The sequence below is a fragment of the Pristiophorus japonicus genome, chromosome 17, assembly GCF_044704955.1.
Source record: "Pristiophorus japonicus isolate sPriJap1 chromosome 17, sPriJap1.hap1, whole genome shotgun sequence".
Classification (NCBI taxonomy): domain Eukaryota; kingdom Metazoa; phylum Chordata; class Chondrichthyes; family Pristiophoridae; genus Pristiophorus; species Pristiophorus japonicus.
The window spans coordinates 63,564,788-63,587,479 of record NC_091993.1 but is presented as its reverse complement, the minus strand read 5'-3'; the positions used below and the strand labels follow the sequence as shown (position 1 = coordinate 63,587,479).

The 22,692-nt window shown below is 46.7% G+C and overlaps 1 protein-coding gene across 4 annotated transcripts in view; it reads right to left on the bottom strand.

The window, feature by feature from the left end:
• Window positions 1–279: 279 nt before the first annotated feature.
• shisa4 (shisa family member 4) overlaps window positions 280–22,692 on the bottom strand; it is a 112,502-nt gene continuing 90,089 nt past the window's right edge. For 2 of the 4 annotated variants that reach the window (XM_070859371.1, XM_070859370.1), the window contains 3 exons: window positions 4,730–4,837; window positions 1,941–2,048; window positions 280–1,505 (listed from right to left, as the gene is read on the bottom strand). In XM_070859371.1, the coding sequence (XP_070715472.1) occupies window positions 1,442–1,505; window positions 1,941–2,048; window positions 4,730–4,837 (280 nt within the window). In that variant the 3' untranslated portion in view covers window positions 280–1,441. Of the gene's footprint in view, window positions 1,506–1,866; window positions 2,049–4,729; window positions 4,838–22,692 lie in introns of all 4 variants that reach the window. The other 2 variants (XR_011587518.1, XM_070859372.1) reach the window with 2 other exon arrangements.

Below are 22,692 nucleotides of genomic sequence, written 5' to 3'. Positions count from 1 at the left end.
TGTGGTTGACTCTTAACTTTCTTCTGAAGTGGCTCAGCAAGCAAGGACTGCATTGGTTGAAGAAGGTGGCCCACCACCACATTCTCAGGACAACTAGGGATAAGCAATAAGTGCCGGCCTTGTTAGTGACGCCCACAGCCTGAGAATGAATAAAGGAAAGTGGGATTTGAGAGGCGGGAGCGTTAATATTCTCAAACCAGCGACAACAGATCTGCGCCTGCCTCAATGACTTCCTGTGTTCAGAATAATGCTGAGAAAAAGAAACAATAACACAATTCCTCTGACTCAATAACAAACGACGTTGACATTTTTATTGGGAATCTTCAACTAAGAGATACCGAGTTACTCCATATTTCTTCTGAAACTCATGAAAAATGTACAAAACATCACAAACATCAGACACAGAACAGTTTGTTACCGAGAGTTAATCAAAAAAAAATCAGACCAGCTAAATTTCTATGACATTCCTGCCTGCAGATATCATCAGTCCAACCAAATCTCAAAGCTAGTCAGAGCAGTTCCTTCACTCACTACAAACTGCTCTCTCTCTCACTCCAGGGCTACCCACACTCTTCTGCAAATTCATTTTATCACTCACAATATCTCCATTAACCACAGGCCACAACAGTAATCAGGTGAAAGGGGTGTTCCTCTGAGGCCCTGGTCATACATACATCACCCCTGTCTCACACACACACCCCTCACACATACATCACCCCTGGTCTCACACACACACACACCCCCCTCACACATACATCATCCCTGGTCTCTCGCACACACACACACACACACATCACCCCTGGTCTCACACACACACCCCTCACACATCACCCCTGGTCTTACACACACACCCCTCTCTCTCACACACACACAAACCCCTCTCTCACACCAACACAAACCCCTCTCTCACACCAACACAAACCCCTCTCACACACACAAACCCCTCTCACACACACACACACCCCTCTCACACACAGGCAGAGAGCATCACCTTCCCATCAATCATTCAGCCACATTCTCTTTCCGACGAACCTTTGTTGCACCATTGCTCACATCAAGTCCAGCCTTCATCAGATCGCTCAACACTTTGTTAATTCAAATAGTACTTGTATTATTGCACCAGAAATTGGCATTGTACAACAGACTGTGTGAGTTGTGTGAACCCATTGAAAACACCTCCAATATCTCCTCTGTACATTATACTTCAATCAGAACAGCACAATGATACAGGGGAATAGCAGCAATAAATAAAGCATTTAGACAAGGATGTGGAAGTAAACTGAGCTTATTAAGGGTGAAGAATAATGAAGGACATAATCTGAATGTTAAAATGAAACTCCCACAAACAAGAAATCGGAAGCAACCATGCACCATGTGTAAGCCAGCTAGCTGGTCTGTTAGATAAGGTAGTGTGTCCCCAGGCCGACACTGGTGATGGGGGTTACACGGGCAGTGTGAAGCAGTTCCTCTTCAAACCAGCGACCATCAGGTGTACGGGGGAGCAGCTATGAAAACAAACAAGCCAGACACGCTAGATTATTCTCAAATTTAGTATGGTAGACAATACACCATCTGTATAGCTCCCAGACACATCGAGACCGATTTTTAGATACGTTTAGATCGACTCCCAGACACGTCTACACTGGCAGTCTAGACTGACTCCCTGCCACATCTATGCCGGCAAGTCTAGACTGACTCCCGACACTGAAGACATCTGGAGCTGACTCTGAAGAATCCCAGCCCCCGGTAACAGGCCCCATTAATAAATCACATTGGCTACTAAAACATCAATGTTGCTCTGATAGCCCAGTCCCTTCTTAGCCATCACCATGACAAGTAAGTTATCCTACATTATAAGTTACTCACCCTGTGTTTGTTCCGTCTCAGTCACAGTCCTGGTGAGCGTTATCTCATTGCAAGTATTAGGAATCAGAACTTACTTGCGGCGCTGTAGGCTGGAGCTGTTGGGTACGCGGCGTAGGAGCCAGGAGGCATGCTGGGTGGGTACACTGGCTGCATTGGGTAGCTGTGAATCAACTCGCGCGGACCTTGAAAAGACAAACACACATTAACACAAACCTTCACACGCATTAAACATGAATCAGCCTGGGAGTGCCAAACTCACCTCGGCATCATCATTACAACGTTAGGTGGTTTGTGATGAATCCAATATTAGGTTTGAAGGAGAGGGATCAGTCAGGAACCAAGAGTTTAAACTGAGGTCAGGCTGACCTTGGAGGGATGAGGCAGGAAGTGACCACAATAGACTGGGCAGAACTAGTCACGGCTAAACTACTGATGGACCGTGGGAGTTGTTCAAAGAAATATTTGGTTGAAGACAAGACCAGTACATACCTCTAAAGGGCAAGAGCTCTACGTGTGTAATAAAACTACCTTGGTCAACAGGGGAAGTGGGAGATAGTCTAAAACTAAAAGAAAGGGTTTGTACAAAGGCAAAGAACAGCAGCGATCCCGCGGACTGGGGGATAGAAAGAACAGCAAAGGGATACAAAGTGGTAAGAGGCAAAAAGGGAATATGAGGAAAAGCTTGCGAGGGATATCAAGGACAACACAAGGGGGAGAAACTTGGAGCGTTAGTGCCTCCCGTTAGCGCCCGAGGAGCGGGCGCGGCTCCGTTAACCATTCGGCGAAATTCCATGGGAGGTTAGCGAAGGCGGTCACCGGTAGCACCCGCTCTGCCAGCGATGACATCATCACCGTGTGCAGCGACCTGTTTTCGCCCCGGAGCGAATATTCGGCAGTGGCCCCTGAAGCTGCACCGGACTGGAGGCCACTCCCGGGGCCACATTTAATGAGTACGGTGGCCTGCTGGATGTAGAATCGCGGGGTCCGTTCTCCGCCTGTGGTCCAGGTAGGGACACCTTTCCCCCCCGCAGAGTCAGCAGATTGGCACTGCCCTTTGATCTCGGGGGCGGTAACATGAATTTAGGTCACAGGGCAGGACCTTTGGGCCTGGCACAGAAACTCCCGCCCCACAGCTGTTACCGCCCCAAAGGGGGCGCGACACAATTTCAGCCCCTAAAGGTTTTTACAAGTATATTAAGAGAAATAGGGTGGCTGAGGAAAAAGTGGGCCCCTTAAAGACAGATGCAGGTGATACTGTATTTGGAAATCAGAAAATGGCAGACAAATGGAAGATACTATTTTATATCAGTCTTCTCAGTCGACGAAGGGGATAAGAGACAAAGCAAAAGTAAAAATAAATCAAGGGGAAGAACTTCATCCACCTCGGTAACATTCCCCGTCGCACAGTGGGTCACACAGGTGCTCAGCATCACACAGGGGCTCAGCATCACACAGGGGCTCAGCATCACACAGGTCACACGGGGTCAGCAACACACGGGGTCACACAGAGGGTCAACATCACACAGGAGGTCAGCACCGCAGAGGGATTGCACAGGGGGGGTCAACATCATACAGGGGTCGCACAGGGGGTCACAGAGAGGGTCAACATCACACAGGGGTTGCACGGGGTCACACAAGGGGTCAGCATCACACAGGGGTCGCACAGGGGGTCACACAGAGGGTCAACATCACAAGGGGTCAGCATCACACAGAGGTCACACAGAGGGTCAACATCACACAGGGGTCACACAGAGGGTCAACATCACACGGGGGGGTCAATATCACACAAGGGGTCACACAGAGAGTCAACATCACACAGGAAGTCAGCATCAAACAGGGGTCACACGGGGTCAGCATCACACAGGGATCGCATAGGGGTCACATGGGGTCAGCATCACACAGGGGGTTACACAGAGGGTCAACATTACACAGGTGGTCACACGGGGTCAGCAACACACAGAGGGTCAACATCATACAGGGATCGCACAGTGGGTCAACATCACACGGGGGGGGGGGGTGGTTCCACGGGGGTCAATGTCACACAAATGAAGAGAACTTTCTGAACACAGCTCCCCCACCGTGTCTGAGAGAGTGAGAGAAAGGGAGTTCTGAGAACTGCCTCCATTAAACCTCTGAGGTAAGGAGCTCTGTCTTCTGAGTTGTCAGTCCTAGGTCTAGCCCCGAGGTCAATGTCTGCCCTTTGATGTGTGAGCAGGAGTTTCCAGCAGTGTGAATGGAACTGAAAGACACCTGGTCCCTTCAAGTGTTGCAAAGAAGCATTTTCTCGAAGGACATAAAATGTGTGAGGTTGTACATAATGCCCGTACCATTGTATACTCTCACTCTATCTGAGAGCAGGTCCGCAGTGCTGACCCAATACTGGGAACAACACTCTGTGCATCTTGGGAGTCAACCAAGTCGTTTCAAACATTACCAAAATGTTTAAGTTAAAAATATATGAGTTTGGGCAATCCTGGCGAAACGCAAACTGTCACAGCGCTCATTAGCATAACTCAAAATGTCGAATGTTCCACCCCGTGAATCACTCACGACTACATTCTGCTCATCATAAAATAAAAATTAGGAGCAGGAGTAGGCCATTTGGCCCCTCGAGCCTGCTCCGCCATTCAATAAGATCATGGCTGATCTGATCATTGATTCAGCTCCACTTCCCTGCCTGCTCCCCATAACCCTTGACTCCCACAGGATTAAAAATGCAGTGAAGGTTATGTATTGTACCAATGCAGGGAGACAGCCACAGTGAAACTCTGCCCATCACCGAGACTATAAAATGCCAGCTCCCGTCTCAGTCACAGTCTTGGTGAGCGTTATCTCATTGCGAGTATTAGGAAGCAGAACTTACTTGCGGCGCTGTAGGCTGGAGCTGTTGGGTACGCGGCGTAGGGGCCAGGAGGCATGCTGGGTGGGTACACTGGCTGCATTGGGTAGCTGTGAATCACCTCTCTCCCACCTAGAACAAACACACACACTGTCAATACATGGAGTGGGAGAGGACGGGGAAAAGAGAACGAGAGAGAGACGAGTTGAAGGTTCACATAGCAACAGGGTTAGTTTTGATAGCGATAATAGTTAAGTGTGGGAGCACAGTGGAACCCAAGTAAGTGAAGTTACGGGTAGACAAGACCAGGTATGAAGGAAAACCACGAAAGGAGGAGAACCATATAAGGTCCTGCTGCAATAAAAAGGGACCAATAGGGGACAGAAAGGACTTTCCACAACACCCACGTTGGAAACGTATAAATACCTTATATCCATTAACAATAGGTGGTACAATGTAAAGAACACATACCTACCCGTTTAATTGTACTCTGTCTGTGTAACTACTGTGTGTGCTGCAGCAAGAATAAAAGTGTTGTAACCAGAACCACCGACCGACTTCAAACGAATGCACTTTTTAAAAAACGACATTTGGCGAGCCAGGTCCGACCTGAACTTTTGGCTTTTAGAAAACTGGGGACAGTCGACTCGGGACTGTAATAAAACCGGAACCACCAGGGACTCCATCCAAAGCAGCCCTGGGACAGGAGGTATACTACTTCCCCGTCAATGAGCCATGGTAAAAATTACCCCGCAGGACACAGGGTAAAGAACACATACACGTGGGAGTAGTATTCAATGTGTTAGTGAGTAGAGCACACACCAAGTTGTATGATGTTTTAACGTGACAGTGGCCGGATAACCTGTGTATCCGTTATACAGTCCTCAACCTCTATAGATGTCATAGAAAGGGGAGGCTGTTGTAAGGGAGGATTGGAGACTGATCACCTCCAATAAAGGCCGAGTCCGAGAAGGAGAGGGCCGAACACAAAGCAACTGTAAAAATGGATAAAGGTAATAAAGGAGGACCCTCGTGAAGGGTATGGGCAAGGTTGTTTCAGATGGGGCGAGTTGCTCAGCTAGTAAGGTTAGTAACGTTGGTATAGCCCAATACATAGTAAAGAAATTGAGGGAGGAAAGACATAGAAGGAGGAAAAGAAAAAAATGAAGAATTAAGGATTAGCGTGGCAGGCTTGTCCTTCGGCACTTGAGGACCAATCCAGTAGTGACGGTGACGGTGACAGTGACGAAGATGACCCAGTCCTCCCATCAGCACCCTCAATTCCCGGCGCCGACAGTTGAAGGCAATCCCCATCATCCATAGTTAGCAGCAGCGCAGACAGTATATCCAATCACCCTCGGTCCCACACGGCAGGTAGCAGTATGGGCCCAGGTTCACTGGGAGGAGCGGACCGGGTAAATGGGGGAGGTGGGGAGGCCCAGGGTCACTGGAGTATATTCGGTGAAGTCAAAAAAAAATCAAGGAGTGACATCACAGTAGGTAGGTGATTGGTTGGTAAGTTTGTTCTCTGAGTTAGGGCAGTGGTTAAATTTAGAGCTGGGGAAAAAATAAATGCTATTACTTTATTAAATTAATAACTTAAACTAGATTAACTAATTAATAAAACTAAAAATAATCGATTGAATAAGAACTTTAACTAATTAAATAACACAAGGTTAGAGATGGCTGGGCAGGTGGTGTGCTGTAATTGCAGCATGTGGGAGTCGGTGGAGAGCATCGTGATCCCGAGCAACCACATCTGTAGTAAGTGTCTGCAGCTCGAGTAACTTCGGCTCAGAGTTGTTGAGCTGGATTACGAGCTGCAGACGTTGCGATGCATCAGGGAGGGGGAGAGTTACCTGGACACTTTAAGAACATAAGAAATAGAAGCAGGAGTAGGCCCGACAACCCCTCGAGCCTGTTCCGCAATTCAATAAGATCATCAACCTCAATTCCACTTTCCCGCCCGATTTCCATATCGCTTGATTCCCCCAGACTCCAAAAATCTATCTCTCTTAGCCTTGAATATATTCAGAGACTCAGCATCCACAACCTTCTGGGTCAGAGAATTCCAAAGATTCACAACCCTCTGAGTTAAGAAATTCCTCCTCATCTTGGTCTTAAATGGGCGACCCCTTATCCTGAGACTGTGCCCCCTAGTTCTAGACACACTAGCCAGGGAAACAACTTCTCAGCATCTACCCTGTCAATCCCCTTCAGAATCTTGTACGTTTCAATGAGATTACCTAAACTCCAGAGTATAGGCCCATTCTACACAATCTCTCATCATAGGACAGCCCTCTCAACCCAGGAATCAATCTAGTGAACCTTCATTGCAACCTCTCCAAGACAAGTACAGGTACAGCGTCGAGATTCCAGAAGCCTTTATGACCTCCCGAATCCGGAAACAGCCGAGCCCAGTTTCGTGTATTTCCGGACTTTGGAACATCTTTCCATCGTCCGAGTCCGGAAACGCCTGGGCCTAGAGAGGGGAGGGGAGGGGAGGGGAGAGCGGGGTCAGCCTGAGGCGGGTAAGAGGTCGGCAGGGGAGAGGTCGGCGGTGCCCGAGGTGGGGGTCCGGATTCCGGAACATTTTCTGGATTCCAGTTAGTCCCGCCATGGATCATCCCGGTGTCCGGAGTTCGGAACAGAACGGATTCCGGAACTCCGGATTCTCGACGCTGTACTGTATATCTTTCCTTAGATAAGGGGACCAAAACGGTGGTCTCACCAGGGCCCTGTACAATTGTAGCAAGACTTCCTTACTCTTATACTCCAAACCCCTTGCAATAAAGGACAACATATTCCAGGAGGCAGTAACACCCCTTAAGTTAAGTAGTACTTTAGAGTTAGTCACCGGTCAGGGACAAGAAGGTGTGACTGCAAGTGAGGCAGGTACGAGGACCCAGGATGTAGTGATGGAGGAGCCGAAGCCCTTGACCAACAGGTACTTGCTGCCTGTATGGATGAGAACAAGGACTGCAGGGAGGTTGGACAAACTGAGCACAGCACCGTGGTACAGGAGGCGATTCAAATGGGGGGAGTAAAAAGGCATGTGGTAAGGGACAGTATAGTCAGAGGGATAGATACCGTTCTCTGCAGCCGCGACCGGGAGTCCCAAAGGCTGTGTTGCCTGCCCTGTGCCATGGTTAAGCATATCTTCCCGCGGCTGAAGCAGAACTTGGAGTAGGAGGGGGAGGATCCAGTTGTCGTGGTCCACATAGAAACCAATGACATAGGTAGAACTAAGAATGAAGTTCGGCTGAGGAAATTTGAGGAGCTAGGGTCTAAATTAATAAACAGAATCTCAAAGATAATAATCTCTGGATTAGTACCCGAGCCATGCGCAAATTGGCATGGGGCAAGCAGATAGAATCATAGAAATTTACTGCGCGGAAGGAGGCCATTTCAGCCCATTGTGTGCGCGCTGGCCGACAAAGAGCTGTCCAGCCTAATCCCACTTTCCAGCTCTTGGTCTGTAGCCCTGTAGGTTACGGCACTTCAGGTGCACATCCAAGTACTTTTTAAATGTGGTGAGAGTTTCTGCCTCTACCACCCTTTCAGGCAATAAGTTCCAGAGCCTCCACTGTTCCAAAGAAAACAAATCCAGCCTATCCAATCTTTTCTCATAGCTAAAATTCTCCAGTCTAGGCAACATCCTCATAAATCTCCTCTGTACCCTCTCTCCAGTGCAATCACATCTTTCCTGTAATGTGGTGACCAGAACTGCACGCAGTACTCGAGCTGTGAGCTAACTAGTGTTTTACACTAGATCAGAGAGTTAAATGTGTGGCTCAAAGAGTGGTGTGGGAGGAAGGGGTTTCGATTCATGGGGCACTGGCACCAGTACTGGGGAAAGAGAGCGCTGTTCCGTCAGGATGGGCTCCACTTAAACCGGGCTGGAACCAGTGCCCTGGCGAACTGAATAATTAGGGCTGTAGATAGGGCTTTAAACTAAAAGGGGAGGGGTCAGATGAGGGGAAATTTAGAAATCTAAAGAGAAAGGTCAAGGCAATAGAGCAGTGTAGCGTTTGGGTAAAGATAAGCAGAGTGTGTCAGGAAGGGACAGAGGGCTGAAATTTGCAATTGCTTAATGCCCGGTTTCTGGGCGATATTGGCTGTTGTGGGCGGTAATCAGGTGAGCGAGAAATTCCCTAACTGAGTTATGCCGGCGGTTTCGAGGTAGCTGGGGAGCGGCGTGCACCATCGCCCTGGCGCGATATTTGGCTCAGCGGTAACCCATAGCTGAATTTTAAAAAACACCCACGAGGATCAGCGGAGCTGGGCAGTCGCTCTCCAAGAAAAAGGTTAGGGATTGGTTTTAACGAATTGTTTAAAAATCTGGTGTGGTGATTTAGTTTAAAAGTGTCTTGGGAATGTTTTTTGATTTTTTTAGGTGATGTTTTTTGACAAATTATTTTTATTGTTTTTCTGCTGCTAGGCCCGACCGGCAGCCTCGGGGTAAATTTTATTGATTTTTAAAAATTTATCACCCATTTTACTGAGGAACCGCCCAATCGACCCTAAATTGCACCTTTTCGCCCAGAATGGGGGGGGGGGGGCGGGGGGCGGCAGGGGGGCAAGGCCCATGTTTTTCGCTCGGCGGATATTTTTAGTTTTTGGAGCGAAGTTTTCACCGGCGATAATCTTCCCAGTCTGAGCGGTCTTTTGGGCAGCGATCGGGTGCTGGTGGTCGGATGGGAAATTCTAGCCCAGAGAGTTTAACGGTAATAATGCATCTGACAAAAGGTCACTGAACTGAAATGTTAGCTCTGTTTCTCTCTCCAGATGTTGATTATGTATCTGCAGTATGTTGCTTTTGTTTTAAGTTAGGTTAAAAAAAGCTTATAAAGTTGCAAAGAACAGTAAGCCTGAGAATTGAGAGAGCTTTGGAAACCAGGAAAGGATGACCCAAAACATTGATAAAAAGGGAGAAAATAAAATGAGAGTAAACTATTAAACATATAAACCCAGATTGTCAGAGCTTCCACAAGTATGTAAAAAGGAAGAGTATCAAAAGTAAGCTTTGTTCCCTCAGTGACTGAGACAGGAGAGATTATAATGGGGAATAAGGAAATGGCAGAGACTTTAAACAAATATTTTGTATCTGCCTTCACAGTAGAAGATACAAAAAGCATACCATAAAATATTGGGGAGTCAAGGGGCTAATGAGGGTGAGGAACTTAAAGTAATTAATATCAGTAGAGAAATGGGAAACTAATGGGACTAAAAGCCGACAAATCCCCTGGACCTGACGCCTATATCCTAGGGTTCTAAAAGAGTTGGCTGCAGAGATAGTGGACGCATTGGTTGTGATCTTCTAAAATTCCATAGATTCTGAAATGTCCAAGTGGATTGGAAGGTAGCAAATGTAACCGCGCTATTCAAGAAAGGAGGGAGAAAGAAAACAGGGCAGTATAGACCGGTTAGCCTGACATAATTCAAACTATTCCTAACCAAAGAAAGTGGGTATTTACCCCATACATCCAAAACGCTATTTAGCGCATCAACGGACGCACCCCAACCGAAGACTACGCAGTCCGAAGTCCTCTCCTCCGTCCGTGGTACGGCTCGCCTAGAAGGCCAAGTGCAGCGAACCCCGAAACCGCGATTCACCGGCAACTGTCTAAAGGGATTGGTGAGCATAGCCCCTGAACCCCCAGAGCTATAACTTAGTTAGGGGAATTGGGAGGGGGGGAGGCTGGGATAACTTGTGTAAATGTATCTGCATTCTCCTCTTTACCCCATTTAGAGTTAAAGCTTTTCCCCACAGGCTGTAATTTGACATTTTATTCAATGTGTTGTACCCCTCAGTGTGTATTGGTATTACTATTCTGTGTGTGTTATTAAAGGTGTGCCTTTTACTTCTTTTTAAACACAATAAAGCCATACCTGCTTCCTACCTGGAAACCGATTGTCTGTCCAAGTCTGTCACAGTCCCTTCATAATTCCAGTGTCTAGAACCAAGGGTGTGGGAGCGATTCGGAACCGCTCATATAAGGTCAGAAGGGAAAGCTGACCCCCTGCAAACCACCCCTTACACTTTAAACAAATATTTTGTATCTGCCTTCACAGTAGAAGATACAAAAAGCATACCATAAAATATTGGGGAGTCAAGGGGCTAATGAGAGGAACTTAAAGTAATTAATATCAGTAGAGAAATGGGAAACTAATGGGACTAAAAGCCGACAAATCCCCTGGACCTGACGCCTACATCCTAGGGTTCTAAAAGAGTTGGCTGCAGAGATAGTGGACGCATTGGTTGTGATCTTACAAAATTCCATAGATTCTGAAATATCCAAGTGGATTAGAAGGTAGCAAATGTAACCGCGCTATTCAAGAAAGGAAGGAGAGGGAAAACAGGGAACTATAGACCGGTTAGCCTGACATAATTCATCGGGAAAATGCGGGAATCCATTATTAAGGAAGTGAAAACAGGGCATTTAGATCATCTTAATATGATTAGCAGAATCAACATGGTTTTATGAAAGGGAAATAGTGTATGATAGATTGGCTAAGATAGATTGGCGAATGATACTTAAGGGGTTGACTGTGGATGGGCAATGGCAGACATTTAGAGACCGCATGGATGAATGACAACAATTGTACATTCCTGTCTGGCGTAAAAATAAAAAAGTGAAGGTGGCTCAACCGTGGCTATCTAGGGAAATCAGGGATAATATTAAAGCCAAGGAAATGGCATACAAATTGGCCAGAAATAGCAGCGAACCTGGGGACTGGGAGAAATTTAGAACTCAGCAGAGGAGGACAAAGGGTTTGATTAGGGCAGGGAAAATGGAGTACGAGAAGAAGCTTGCAGGGAACATTAAGGCGGATTGCAAAAGTTTCTATAGGTATGTAAAGAGAAAAAGGTTAGTAAAGACAAACGTAGGTCCCCTGCAGTCAGAATCAGGGAAAGTCATAACGGGGAACAAAGAAATGGCAGACCAATTGAACAAGTACTTTGGTTCAGTATTCACTAAGGAGGACACAAACAACCTTCCGGATATAAAAGGGGTCAGAGGGTCTAGTAGGGAGGAGGAACTGAGGGAAATCTTTATTAGTCGGGAAATTGTGTTGGGGAAATTGATGGGATTGAAGGCCGATAAATCCCCAGGGCCTGATGGACTGCATCCCAGAGTACTTAAGGAGGTGGCCTTGGAAATAGCGGATGCATTGACAGTCATTTTCCAACATTCCATTGACTCTGGATCAGTTCCTATCGAGTGGAGGGTAGCCAATGTAACCCCACTTTTTAAAAAAGGAGGGAGAGAGAAAGCAGGGAATTATAGACCGGTCAGCCTGACCTCAGTAGTGGGTAAAATGATGGAATCAATTATTAAGGATGTCATAGCAGCGCATTTGGAAAATGGTGACATGATAGGTCCAAGTCAGCATGGATTTGTGAAAGGGAGATCATGCTTGACAAATCTTCTGGAATTTTTTGAGGATGTTTCTAGTAAAGTGGACAAAGGAGAACCAGTTGATGTGGTATATTTGGACTTTCAGAAGGCTTTCGACAAGGTCCCACACAGGAGATTAATGTGCAAAGTTAAAGCACATGGGATTGGGGGTAGTGTGCTGACGTGGATTGAGAACTGGTTGTCAGACAGGAAGTAAAGAGTAGAAGTAAATGGGTACTTTTCAGAATGGCAGGCAGTGACTAGTGGGGTACCGCAAGGTTCTGTGCTGGGGCCCCAGCTGTTTACATTGTACATTAATGATTTAGACGAGGGGATTAAATGTAGTATCTCCAAATTTGCGGATGACACTAAGTTGGGTGGCAGTGTGAGCTGCGAGGAGGATGCTATTAGGCTGCAGAGTGACTTGGATAGGTTAGGTGAGTGGGCAAATGCGTGGCAGATGAAGTATAATGTGGATAAATGTGAGGTTATCCACTTTGGTGGTAAAAACAGAGAGACAGACTATTATCTGAATGGTGACAGATTAGGAAGGGGGAAGGTGCAGCGAGACCTGGGTGTCATAGTACATCAGTCAGTGAAGGTCGGCATGCAGGTACAGCAGACGGTTAAGAAAGCAAATGGCATGTTGGCCTTCATAGCGAGGGGATTTGACTACAGGGGCAGGGAGGTGTTGCTACAGTTGTATAGGGCCTTGGTGAGGCCACACCTGGAGTATTGTGTACAGTTTTGGTCTCCTAACTTGAGGAAGGACGTTCTTGCTATTGAGGGAGTGCAGCGAAGATTCACCAGACTGATTCCCGGGATGGTGGGACTGACCTATCAAGAAAGACTGGATCAACTGGGCTTGTATTCACTGGAGTTCAGAAGAGTGAGAGGGGACCTCATAGAAACGTTTAAAATTCTGACGGGTTTGGACAGGTTGGATGCAGGAAGAATGTTCCCAATGTTGGGGAAGTCCAGAACCAGGGGTCACAGTCTAAGGATAAGGGGTAAGCCATTTAGGACCGAGATGAGGAGGAACTTCTTCACCCAGAGAATGGTGAACCTGTGGAATTCTCTACCACGGAAAGTAGTTGAGGCCAATTCACTAAATATATTCAAAAGGGAGTTAGATGAAGTCCTTACTACTCGGGGGATCAAGGGGTATGGCGAGAAAGCAGGAAGGGGGTATTGAAGTTTCATGTTCAGCCATGAACTCATTGAATGGCGGTGCAGGCTAGAAGGGCTGAATGGTCTGCTCCTGCACCTATTTTCTATGTTTCTATGACAAATTTATGAGAGTATGTAACTACCAGGGTAGATAAAGGGGAACCAGTGGATGTAGTATATTTGGATTTCCAAAAGGCATTCGATAAGGTGCCACATAAAATGTTGTTTCACAAGATTAGGGCTCCTGGAGTTGGAGGTAATATATTAACATGGATAAGGGATTGGTTAACGGACAGAAAACAGAAAGTAGGAATAAACGGGTCATTTTTAGTTTGGCAAGCTGTAACTAGTGGGGTGCTGCAAAGATCAGTGCTTGGGCTTCAGCTATTTACAACTTATATTAATGACTTAGATGAAGGAAGCGAGAATAATGTATCCAAGTTTGTCGATGATACAAAGCTAGGTGGGACAGTAAGCTGTGAGAAGGACACAAAGAGTCTGCAAAGGGATATGGACAGGTTAAGTGAGTGGGCAGTAAGGTGGCAGAGGGAGTATAATGTGGGGAAATGTGAGGTTATTCACTTTGGGAGAAAAAATAGAAAAACAGGATGGTCATGAAATTCAATCCTTGTACCGCTGGCACTAAGGCCTGTTTTCTTCAAAAAATGGCAACCACCTCGCTTCCGGCGCGGGATATGGCGGCCACCATTTTGGAGAGGTCGGCAGCGCTGGCGTTGCCTATGCTCGCCTCTCCAATGTAAATGTGCAGATCGTGACATCAATTAGCATGCAACGCCGGAATTGACGCACGATTGAGATTTTGGATGTCATCGCACTCCATCCCACACTCTCGCCCTCTCCTAAGAATGCACGGAAGAGTATGTGTGCAGCAGTTGTAGAGATAGTGTCAGCACTTCTTAAAGGGATACACACATCTTTCAGGTAAGTTTCAATTTCAGCTTTAGGAGTGTTGTGTTTAGATTTTATTTGAGTGTGCATGGAATGCTGCTGGATGCTTGCAAGGTTTTGGATGTTAAAGGAAGGCCTCTGAGAATATCACTTGCTCCCAGTCCCAGGGGCTCTAGTTGCAGTCCCCCTTGGTCTGCAGCATCACATGGAGAGGAAGCGGAGGCAGCAAAGCGGATATAGAAAAAAAATAGGTGCAGGAGCAGGCCATTCGGCCCTTCAAGCCTGTACTGTCATTCAATATCATCATGGCTGATCATGCAACATCAGTACCCCACTCCTACCTTCTCTCCATACCCCCTGATCTCTTTAGCAGTAAGGGCCACATCTAACTCCCTTTTGAATCTATCCAACGAACTGGACTCAACAACTTTCTGTGGTAGAGAATTCCACAGGTTCACAATTCTCTGAGTGAAGAAGTTTCTCCTCATCTCGGTACTATATGGCTTACCCCTTATCCTTAGACTGTGACCCCTGGTTCTGGACTTCTCCAACATCGGGAACATTCTTCCTGCATCTAACCTGTCCAATCCCATCAGAATTTTATATGCTGCTCGCAAAAAGAGGAAGAAGCGTAAGGAAAGAGGCAACCCAGACAGCTCCTTTGTGGCCGGGATATCCAGAATCGAATCATCCGCCTGCGGTACTAGTGACCACAACCCCGATCCCCATTTCAACATTTGTCCCACACCTGAGCTTCCCTCTGTTACTGACCATCACAATGTCCTCTTGGGTACGATGCTGAAATAAAAGCCACCACAAAGCAAACTTTCCAATCCAACTTTATCCATATATGCATCCATAATATCAAAAAATTAACTAATTACCCTTGTGCATTCTCTTAGTGACTGTGTGTGTCTTTGTCTATACTAGTGATATCACACAGTGCTACGCCAGTGGCTGCAGCATGGCTGCTGACTTTCAGCGGGGACACTGCAAATGGCCTTGCTGGACGACCTCGAGGAGCTGGTGGCTGGGAGTGTCAAATCGAGTGACAGTGTTTCTTCTTCTTCGTCACTTTCCTCTCCTTCTTCTTGGTCAACCACTGGCTGGGCAGGCTGCAATTCTTGGGTGTATGAAATGAGGAAGGCACAAGGGTGGAGTTGTGGTGAGGGAGGGCGGGAAAACAAGAGGTGCATGCTTACACCGTGTGCAGCTTGTACATCAGAAGAGATTGTGGGGGGAAGTGGGATGTGAGGAGGAGGATAACGTATGAGGATACCAGCATCTTGTATCCTTTCAGCCCCGCCGCTGGCCAAGGGCTCAGCCATGTCCTGCCAAGAATGGCCAGCACCAATGTTTCCTGTAAGTTGCGCCAACGCTCCAGGAAACCCACGCAGCCGGCCTTTCAACACATAAACCGCGCATGCGCAGTATTTTCAATGGCCTAAACAGCCCCTTAAAGGAGTCGTGCAGGGCCAAACAAAACCAGAGGAAACAATGGGCAACACCGTCTCCTCCAAGGGGGTGAGATGAAACTAGGAATGTGAGGAATGCCTTTTGTTTGGTAAAGAGTGTTGGTAGGATGAGTGATCGAGGGGTGGTCGTGCATTGAGCAGTGTGTGAGGCTAGTGGAGCAGTTGGTAGGAGACGGCTTTTGGAGATGTATTTACTGACCTTGACCACTGGTCTGAGGTCATGAAACTACCTTGGGCACTAAAGCCAGGACCTGGGGAGACAATGCTAGCAGTGACAGCCTCGGCGATCTGGCCCCACATCCTTCTTACTGGGGGGCCTCCTGGCCCCGGTGGGTAGAGGACCTCTCTTGCAGTGTTGACCCCCTACACAAAGCTCGAGTGCTGTGGGCCCCATCCCTGGCCTGTTGAACCATTTATATTAGCGCTGAATCACTTTTACCAGTTCTTACGTGAAGGCGGCAATTCAGCTTTAAAAGCTGAAGACTGCCTAATTTGGAATGATTTTTAATGTTTTTTTCCAGAAGGCAGTTGTGCTTTAAGGACTAGAGACTGCCTATTTTTGAATGATTTTGAATATTTTTTCAGAAGGTAGATCATCTTTAAGGATTCAAGACTGTTTTCTAAAATGACAGCCTTACCTTAAGAGAATGTAGCCTCACTCCAGAGACTCCTGCTGAGCGCACATCCTGAAGCAGCTCATTCATCACTGGGATGTGCGTGAAAATCATTAAAATCAGCAGGCAGCACCAAAATAACGTGCTGCCCACGCTTTTTAAACAGGCACGAGCAAATCTTGCCCGGCGGAGCTACCACTTGGTTTTGGGCCTAATTGAATTTCTAGATCAATACTTTTTAAATGTGAGAAACCAGAGAGATTTAGGTGTACTCGTATAGGAAACATAGAGAGTTAGCATGTAGGTACAGCAAGCAATTAGGAAGGCTAATGACATGTTGGCCTTTATTGCAGGGGATTATAGTACAGGAGTAAGGAAGTCTTGCTACATTTGTACAGGGCTTTGGTGAGACCACACCTGGCATATCCTGCACAGTTTTGGTCTCCTTGTCGAAGGAAGGACATAGAGACAGTGCAACAAAGATTCACTTGATTGATTCCTGGGAATCATATAAAGACGTGCGCTTTGAGATTGTACCGGTTGTGTTAAACATGAGCTTGATTATAGATGAAACAATTGGAGAATTAGTAAAGAATAGGAACCAGGAATCAAGGGCTGAGAAGGATGCAGAAAATAAGGAGAATCAACTGAAATCACCAAGAAAGCAAGGGTAGAAACATAGAAAATAGGTGCAGGAGTAAGCCATTCGGCCTTTCGAGCCTGCACCGCCATTCAATAAGTTCATGGCTGAACATGCAACTTCAGTACCCCATTCCTGCTTTCTCGCCATACCCCTTGATCTCCCGAGTAGTAAGGACGACATCTAACTCCTTCTTGAATATATTTAGTGAATTAGCCTCAACAACTTTCTGTGGTAGAGAATTCCACAGGTTCACCACTCTCTGGGTGAAGAAGTTTCTCCTCATCTCGGTCCTAAATGGCTTACCCCTTATCCTTAGACTGTGACCACTGGTTCTGGAACATTCTTCCAGCATCTAAACTGAATAAACCCGTCAGAATTTTAAACATTTCTATGAGGTCCCCTCTCATTCTTCTGAACTCCAGTGAATACAAGCCCAGTTGATCCAGTCTTTCTTGATATGTCAGTCCCGCCATCCCGGGAATCAGTCTGGTGAACCTTCGCTGCACTCCTTCAATAGCAAGAATGTCCTTCCTCAAGTTAGGAGACCAAAACTGTATACAATACTCCAGGTGTGGCCTCACCAAGGCCCTGTACAACTGTAGTAACACCTCCCTGCTCCTATACTCAAATCCCCTCGCTATGAAGGCCAACATGCCATTTGCACCAAGAAAGCAAGGGTAGACAGGTGGCTAGGGATAGGAGCCATGGCAAGTATAGCGAGCATGTGGGAACATGATGAGGTTATGAGGAGACAACTAGAAGGGTTATTGACAACAAAGAACCAACAATAGGGTGACAACCTGAGAGAGCATCACAATACATCACTGTCTACGGCGGAATTAGTGCGGGAGCTAGGGAAGGTCCAAGAACTGAGAAAATGGTTCAAAGGAACCATGGATACAGACTATATGATGACGCACCAGATGGAAATGGCATTTTGGGCCCCCCGAGATGAGGGCGGAGACAAGGATATCAGACTGGGGATATTGGCGCAAAGAATGGGAGTCAACCTTGGAAAGCGTACCAGGTAGAATCAATAGGAGTGATTTAAAAATATGATGAAGGCCCGATACACAAACAAGATGAGAGCTATAGTGCAGCCTCATTAAGAACGATGACTCTTGGATTGCACCAGACACGGAGTGTTGTACTCTGAAAAGGACGACATGGATCTGTAAGTGTGACGCGGTAAGGTAATATAAAGAAAGACTTGCATTTATATAGTGCTTTTCATAACCACCAGATGGCCCAACGCGCTTTACAGCCAATGAAGTACTTTTTGAAGTGTAGTCACTGTTGTAACGTAGGAAACGTGGCAGCGGATTTGTGCACAACAAGCTCCCACAAACAGCAACATGATAATGACCAGATCATCTGTTTTTTAGTGATGTTGTTTGAGGAATAAATATTGGCCAGGATATCAGGGATAACTCCCCTGCTCGTCTTCAAAATAGTGCCATGGGATCTTTTACGTACACCTGAGAGAGCAGACGTGATCTCAGTTTAACGTCTCATTCGAAAGCTGGCATCTGACAGTGCAGCACTCCCTCAGCACTGCACTGGAGTGTCAGCCTAGAGTCTCTGGAGTGGGTCTTGAACCCGCAACCTTCTGACTCAGAGGCAACCACACCATTCCAGCCTGTGGATTTACAGTGGACGATGATTCCCCAAGCTACAAAATGGGCTTGGAATTATGGGAGAAGGAAAGAACGAACAAAGTGTATAAAGGCAAAGGCATTTAACTAGTGGGGTGCCGCAGGGATCGGTGCTGGGACCTCAACTATTTACAATCTATATTAATGACTTGGATGAAGGGACTGAGTGTAATGTAGCTGATGATACAAAAATGGGTGAGAAAGCAAATTGTGAAGAAGACACAAAAAATCTGCAAAGGGATATGACAGGCTAAGTGAGTGGACAAAAATTTGGCAGATGGAGTATAATGTGGGAAAATGTGAGGTCATCCACTTTGGCAGAAAAAATAGAAAAGCAAGTTATAATTTAAATGGAGAAAAATTGTAAAGTGCTGCAGTACCGAGGGACCTGGGTATTATGCATAAAACACAAAAAGTTAGTATGCAGATACAGCAAGTAATCAGGAAGGCAAATGGAATGTTGGCCTTTATTGCAAGGGGGATGGAGTATAAAAGCAGAGAAGTCCTTCTACAACTGTACACGGTATTGATGAGGCCACATCTGGAGTACTGCGTGCAGTTTTGGTCTCCGTATTTAAGGAGGGATATACTTGCACTGGAGGCTGTTCAGAGAAGGTTCATTAGGTTGATTCCGGAGATGAGGGGGTTGATTTGTGAGGATAAGTTGAGTAGGTTGGGCCTATACTCATTGGAGTTCAGAAGAATGAGAGATGATCTTATTGAAACATATAAGGTAATGAGGGCTCAACAGAGGATGTTTCCATTCATAGGGGAAACTAAAACTCGGGGGCATAGTCTCAGAATAAGTTGCCGCCCATTTAAAACTGAGATGAGGAGGAATTTCTTCTCTCAGAGGGTTGTAAATCTGTGGAATTCGCTGCCCCAGAGAGCTGTGGAAGCCGGGACATTGAATATATTTAAGACGGATACAGACAGATTTTTGAGCGAATAAGGGAATAAAGGATTATGGGGAGCGGGCAGGGAAATTGGAGCCGAGTCCATGATCAGATCAGCCATGATCTTATTAAATGGCGGAGCAAGCTCGAGGGATGAAATGGCATACTCCTGTTCCTATTTCTTATGAAAATATTGCGTGACAATCATGGCAGTCAGCATGATGGTAAGAACGACTGAATGCCCATCACGCGAACATCGTTCTTTGTATGATCCGAGAGAGGAAGTATAAAGAAAGGGGGAAAAACTCTGGTATCGGTTCGTCATCATAATGCAACACTCCCGCAAAGTGAAATTGCCGTTGGGAGAAAAGGCAATCCAACCAATACCATATATCGAACATTATATGCCACCTTTATCCCTCAGCTTGCTCAATAATCCACAGAACTAGATCTTCACAAAAACACACAGTGCAGATGTTGCAGGATAATAACGAAATTGAATAGGTAATTAAGTAATTAGGGAAGAATGAATGGTGGGAGATAGGCATTAATGTGGAATTACACCCAAAGGTTTGATTATTTCAGATGCACAACTGGCAGTATGAGAAATTCTGATCATTGCATTATGAGAAATTCGATACGGGATATGGAAGATATAAGGGAGGGTAGAGAATAGCAAGGGCGGTGAGGGGAATGGGATGGCCACTGTCATGTATCTTACATTATTATATATAACTGTATCCTAACATGCTATACATGACTGTAATAAGATATGACCTGTAACCACCAGCATACCTTACCACCAGGGGTGCACTTGCAAGAGACAGGTACATAAGGAGAGGTCTCAGGCAAGTGCAGCATTCCAGAGCTGTGAAATAAAGGTGCAGGTCCAGAGTGACCTTGACTTCACTACATGCCTCGTGTGAATCTGTACTAAGGGGACAGGACAGTGGCGACGAGTTACGGGATTACAGAATCCACAGAATGGCGAACAACGGATCAGATGAAAAGTACAATGCGGGAGACAATTGGGAGGACTTTATAGAAAGGATCCAGCAAAGCTTTGTAACCAAAGACTGGTTAGGCGACTATAAGGCAGACAAGAGAAGAGCCCATCTCTTGACCAGCTGTGGCTCGAAAACATACGCTTTAATGAAGGATCTGTTGGCACCCAAGAAACCAGCAACCAAGTCATTTGAAGAATTGAGCACACTGGTAAGAGACCACCTGAAGCCAGTGAGCAGCCTACACATGGCCAGACACAGGTTCTACAACTACAGACGCTGTGTGGGCCAGAGCATACCCAACTTCGTGGCGGAACTTCGGAGGTTGGCTAGTTTATGTGAGTTCTCCGATGAACTGAGGAGAGAAATGCTGAGAGACTTTTTCATTGAAGGAATAGGTCACGCAGGCATATTCCGAAAGCTCATAGAGACCAAAAACCTGACCTTAGAGGCAGCAGCACTGGTTGCACAGACATTCTTGGTAGGGGAAGAAGAAACGAGGTTAATTTACAATGCAGGTACGACAACTAACAAAATATCGGAACAAGAAGTTCACAGCACTAAACAAGCTGCTGCCCCCACACACAGACAAAACCGGGAGAACAGGCTCTCGACAGCAGGCAGAGGCCATCAAGGGCCACAGGAACGGCCGTTCACACCTCATCAACCCACAATGCGAGCAATCAACTACAAACTGAGAGAAGCTCAAGAGAGAGCAGCTCATTCTTTGGGAACACTTTGAACAATGGAACAGGTCTGTGCTGGAGGTGTGGGGGTGGGCACTTGTCAAGGGGATGTCGATTTCAGCAGGCTGTTTGCAGAAATTGTGAATATACAGGGCATTTGGCCCGCATGTGCAAAAAAACGGCAGCTCAGCTGGTATACGAATCGGATGGGTTGGAAAGCGGACCAGACGATGGTGGGGACAGTACCCGGGACACTGATGTACAGCGGGTCAACACGATCAATGGCCGCTGCTCCTACAACAGGACGCCTCCTATAATGATGAGGGTCCTACTCATCGGGATATCTGTCAACATGGAGCTGGATACAGAGCGAGTCAATCTCTCATGGGCGCTCAACAATTTGAACAACTGTGGCCGCATAAAAGAGACAGACCAAAACTCACAAGGGTCGACACCAAATTAAGGACCTATACCAAAGAAATCATACCAGTCCTCGGCAGCGCCATGCTCTCTGTCACATACAAAGGGACAGTGAACCAACTACCCCTGTGGATTGTCCCCGGAGACCCCCCAGCACTGCTGGGGAGAAACTGGCTGGCAAAACTAAACTGGAAATGGGATGATGTCCATGCCATGTCATTAGAGGAACGGACCTCCTGCTCAACAGTTATAAAGCGATTTGAACATCTCTTTCAGCCAGGTGTGGGCACTTTCAAAGGGGCCAAAGTCAAAATCTACATCACACAGGATGCTAGACCAGTCCATCATAAGGCCAGAGTTGTACCCTGTGTGATGAGGGAAAAGATTGAACACGAACTAGACAGGCTTCTGTGGGAAGGCATTATATCACCTGTGGAATTTAGCGACTGGGCAAGTCCCATCGTCCCAGTCATGAAGCCTGATGGATCCGTACGAATCTGTGGGGACTACAAATCTACCATAAACAGAGTCTCCCAACAGGACCAGTACCCGCTGCCCAGAACGGAGGACTTAGTTGCCACATTGGCTGGAGGTAAATTTTTCTCAAAATTAGACCTCACATCTGCGTATATGACGCAAGAATTGACCAAGGAATCCAAGCTTCTCACCACCATCAACACACATCGAGGCCTTTTCATGAACAATCGATGCCCATTCGGCATCAGGTCGGCAGCTGCCATATTCCAGCGCAACATGGAGAGTCTGCTCAAGTCCATCCCGGGGACGGTTGTATTTCAAGACGACATACTTATCACGGGCAGGGACACCGACTCCCATCTCCGTAATTTAGAGGAAGTACTAAAGCGGTTGGATCGGGTAGGCCTATGTGTCAAGAAATCCAAGTGCCTGATTCTCGCACCCGAGGTTGAATTTTTGGGCAGAAGAATTGCCGCTGATGGAATCCGCCCAACAGAGTCCAAAACAGAAGCAATTCGCCTGGCACCCAGGCCCCGGAATGTCTCAGAACTGCGCGCCTTTCTCGGGCTACTCAATTACTTTGGGAACTTTATGCAGAACTTAAGCACGCTGCTGGAGCCTCTCCACATGCTACT